Source organism: Sciurus vulgaris, assembly GCF_902686455.1.
Source record: "Sciurus vulgaris genome assembly, chromosome: 8".
Taxonomy (NCBI): Eukaryota; Metazoa; Chordata; class Mammalia; order Rodentia; family Sciuridae; genus Sciurus; species Sciurus vulgaris.
This window is the reverse complement of record NC_136468.1, coordinates 103229124-103232981: the sequence shown is the minus strand read 5'-3', so window position 1 is coordinate 103232981 and position 3858 is coordinate 103229124. Positions and strand designations below refer to the sequence as shown.

Below are 3858 nucleotides of genomic sequence, written 5' to 3'. Positions count from 1 at the left end.
CAAATAATATGTGTAAAATATTTAGAACACTGCCTACCATACAGTAAACATAAATAAGTTATTTAAAAAATGTGTTAGTAGTGTATCTTGTCTGCAGCAATTCCCTCTCTCCTTTTTGTCTTTGTGGATTTATTCCCTTTTACTTTTTGGTCATTTAACCCATTTTGTCCCATCTTCCCATAAGTGGAACATTTGTAAAAAACTGAATATCAAATATATGATTCATGGTAACTTTTAAATAATATTTGAATATTATGCTCTCAAGTGAAAACTTGGGACTTAAAGGGTTAAGTAGAACTTGGAGAAGACGCAGGATACATGGGATTAGTTTTAACTGGAAATTTTTAATACTTAAAATTAGTTTTACTTTGTCAAATATAATGTGGATGACTTTGAATACTTGTCTAAATATCCTAGGCCCTCAAAAGCCACCCAGTTATTTACCCTCCAGTATGTCTATAACAACATACTTTCTGTGGAGAGCTCAGGATGGTGTGGAGTCTGTCTTTTGATAAGCCTCTCAAGTGTTTCTTCTGCTAAAATGGGCCAGAAAAACACCTGAGATCAGGTGGGATAACAGTGTCCGCACCCACTGGGAATGAATCCCCCACCGCCACGCTGCTGCTCTCAGGACCCAGTGAGCGCACCCTTCCAGGCGCTTCCTCCTTAGGGCTATGAAAAGAAGCCAGTGCCCTCAACAAACATGGCCGCCGCGCTGGCGTCGGTCAAGCTCGAGAGGCCGCGCTGCCGCCTGGGAATCGCGACTTCGGCATCACCCGGCCCGGAACCACGTGATGCGGGAGGCGCTGGAGGCGGTGGGGCTCACGCGGGCGGAGCGGCCACCGCGCTGAGTGAGGTGGGGGCTGCTGGGTGAGGTTTCCCAGCGGGTCCCGGTCTCCGCGTGCCCGCGCCCGCCTGCTCGCGCTCGCGATCCAGGGCGCTGCTGGTGAGGAACCCGGGAGGGAGGTGGGGAGAGAGGAAGGGAGCGGGACTCGGCTTCTGAGGCCAGAGGGGGCTGGGCTGGGCCGTCCTGGCGGGAGGGGCACGGTTGTGCACTCTCCGCGCCTGGCCTCAGAGCTCTGGCGCCTGCAGGGGCCTGTTTGAGCCCGGACCCTGCCGGGCGGGACCCATCTGCGCAGAAGGACGCGCTGGGCCCAGGTGCCGAAACCCACCCGGAAGGCCCTGCACTCCTCTGGCCCGCCTGGCCGTCGCGGGGTTCTCCTTAGACTTCAGTTATCCTTGTGCTTTTCCTTCCTTTGGTGTGGGAGTGGGAGGCAAATTGGTGGTCGCCCCAGGTCTTTTTTAAAGTATTCTGATTTGACATCATATGCAGACGTAGGGCAGTCTTGATTTCTTGACGTAAGTACCCTGTGTCCCCTGGGAAATCAGGATGTAGCTGGTTAAAATACACCAACTCCTGAAGGAGGAAAAGATGAGAGAGGCTAACTGGTCAGTTTAGGAGACAGACGCTTCCTTTGGACAGTTTGTTAGCCAAGTTGTCTGTATGGATATTTTTATTTTAAGCATTTTATCTGGGCGTTTTGAGTCTTGTATTAAAATTTCTCAGCAACTAAACAGTAAGTCTGGTGATAAGAGATAAGGGAATATGTTATGTAGCATATTGACTCCTGCATTTAATCCTGACCTAGGACATGCTGTGAACTCTATGACCTTCTGAGGAAATGAAAGTCTAAAGTGTATCAGAATCCAACACACATGAGGAAGAGTTCTGAAATATAGCTTTCCTTTGCTATCAGAGGACTTACTCCAAAATCAGACATACAAAAGCCCAGTCATAGTCTCAGTTTCCATAAACTTTCCTAGACTGAAGTTTTCAATCCTTATAATTTTGGGTGAGTATTCAAATTTGCCTTGTTGTCTTTTTCATAGGAAAGGAATAATGCTGTCAGCATGTCTGCACACTCCATGCTCTGTGAACGAATCGCCATAGCCAAGGAACTGATTAAGAGAGCAGAATCACTTTCAAGATCAAGAAAAGGTGGTATAGAAGGTGGTGCAAAGCTGTGCAGCAAATTGAAGGCAGAATTAAAATTCTTACAGAAAGTAGAAGCTGGGAAAGTAGCTATTAAAGAATCCCATTTGCAAAGCACAAATCTTACACATCTGAGAGCCATTGTGGAATCAGCAGAAAACCTGGAAGAAGTTGTTAGTGTTCTCCATGTTTTTGGTTACACAGATACCTTGGGAGAAAAGCAGACGCTGGTAGTGGATGTAGTTGCAAATGGTGGTCATACTTGGGTGAAAGCCATTGGCCGAAAGGCTGAAGCACTGCATAACATCTGGCTGGGCAGGGGCCAGTATGGGGACAAAAGCATCATTGAGCAGGCTGAAGACTTCCTCCAGGCCAGTCTCCAGCAGCCAGTGCAGTATAGCAACCCTCACATCATCTTTGCATTTTACAACAGTGTCTCAAGCCCCATGGCAGAGAAACTGAAAGAAATGGGCATATCTGTGAGAGGAGATATAGTAGCAGTTAACTCTCTGTTAGATCACCCTGAGGAGCTCCAACTAAGTGAGAGTGAATCCGATGATGAAGGCCCGGAACTTTTGCAGGTGACCAGGGTAGACCGGGAAAATATACTAGCAAGTGTTGCATTTCCAACAGAGATTAAGGTCGATGTGTGTAAAAGAGTAAATCTGGACATTACTACTTTAATCACCTATGTATCTGCCCTCAGCTATGGAGGCTGCCGCTTTATCTTCAAAGAAAAAGTGCTCACAGAACAAGCAGAGCAAGAGAGGAAAGAGCAGGTTCTACCTCAGCTGGAGGCATTCATGAAGGACAAGGAGTTGTTTGCTTGTGAATCTGCTGTCAAGGATTTTCAGTCTATTCTAGATACTTTAGGAGGACCTGGGGAGAGAGAGAGAGCCACTATGCTCATTAAGCGAATTAATGTGGTGCCAGACCAGCCTTCTGAGCGTGCCTTGAGACTAGTGGCGAGTTCAAAAATTAATAGCCGTTCATTAACAATTTTTGGGACAGGAGACACCCTAAAAGCCATCACAATGACTGCCAACAGTGGTTTTGTTAGGGCTGCAAACAACCAAGGTGTTAAATTTAGTGTGTTTATCCATCAGCCCAGAGCACTTACTGAGAGTAAAGAGGCCCTGGCAACCCCCTTACCAAACAACTACACAAATGTCGACAGTGAACACTAATGGTATCCTTTAACTGTTGTCATGGATATAAGTTATTTATACCAAAGGCTGGGTCTTCTCATCTAAATTGCAGCAGGGGAGGTCTATAGTAAAAAAGAATACTTAGAACTCAAACCAGTAAAACAAATTTGTGTGTCTCATCTGTATTTAAAGTATATAATCACCTAAAGTAGAAAAAGCACAAGAAACAACCTTATTTATCAACTGTCTACATTATAGAAATTAAGAACAAACACACCTATATAAAGCTTTTAGCTGTCTCGTAATACTTCTGTTTGATTCAGTAGGGCTGCAACTTCCCTACTAGTAATCACATCTCATGGAATATGGCCACACTGCATCTGCATTCATTAAATATCTAGAGAAAACTCTGATGCCTGGTTTTCATTGTATTGGTTTATCTGTTGATGTGTGTTGAGACTGGGAAGTAACAATTTATAATTAATTTCATATTCAAGTTAATGACCATTAATAGAAGGAAACTTATTTGATATGTGTCAGGCACAGCTTGGTATGTTTACAAAGAGTATATAGTACAGAAGAAATGGAAATAAAATGAAGTCTGATCATGCAAGTACTATTACCTATTGACATCTTTCTGAAAAGAATGCCAGCAAACTTCCTATGATAAAAATAAACCTAGAACAATTAAGGTAAAATATTTAATTTGAATAAATT

General features: G+C 44.2%; 1 protein-coding gene across 1 annotated transcript; it reads left to right on the top strand.

The window, feature by feature from the left end:
- Positions 1–782: 782 nt before the first annotated feature.
- On the top strand, positions 783–3554 carry LOC306667998 (UPF0415 protein C7orf25). The gene is made up of 2 exons (XM_079150937.1): positions 783–946; positions 1891–3554. Exon 2 carries the CDS (start codon positions 1912–1914, stop codon positions 3178–3180), a length of 1269 nt encoding a protein of 422 aa, XP_079007063.1. The 5' UTR covers positions 783–946; positions 1891–1911; the 3' UTR covers positions 3181–3554.
- Positions 3555–3858: the final 304 nt, after the last annotated feature.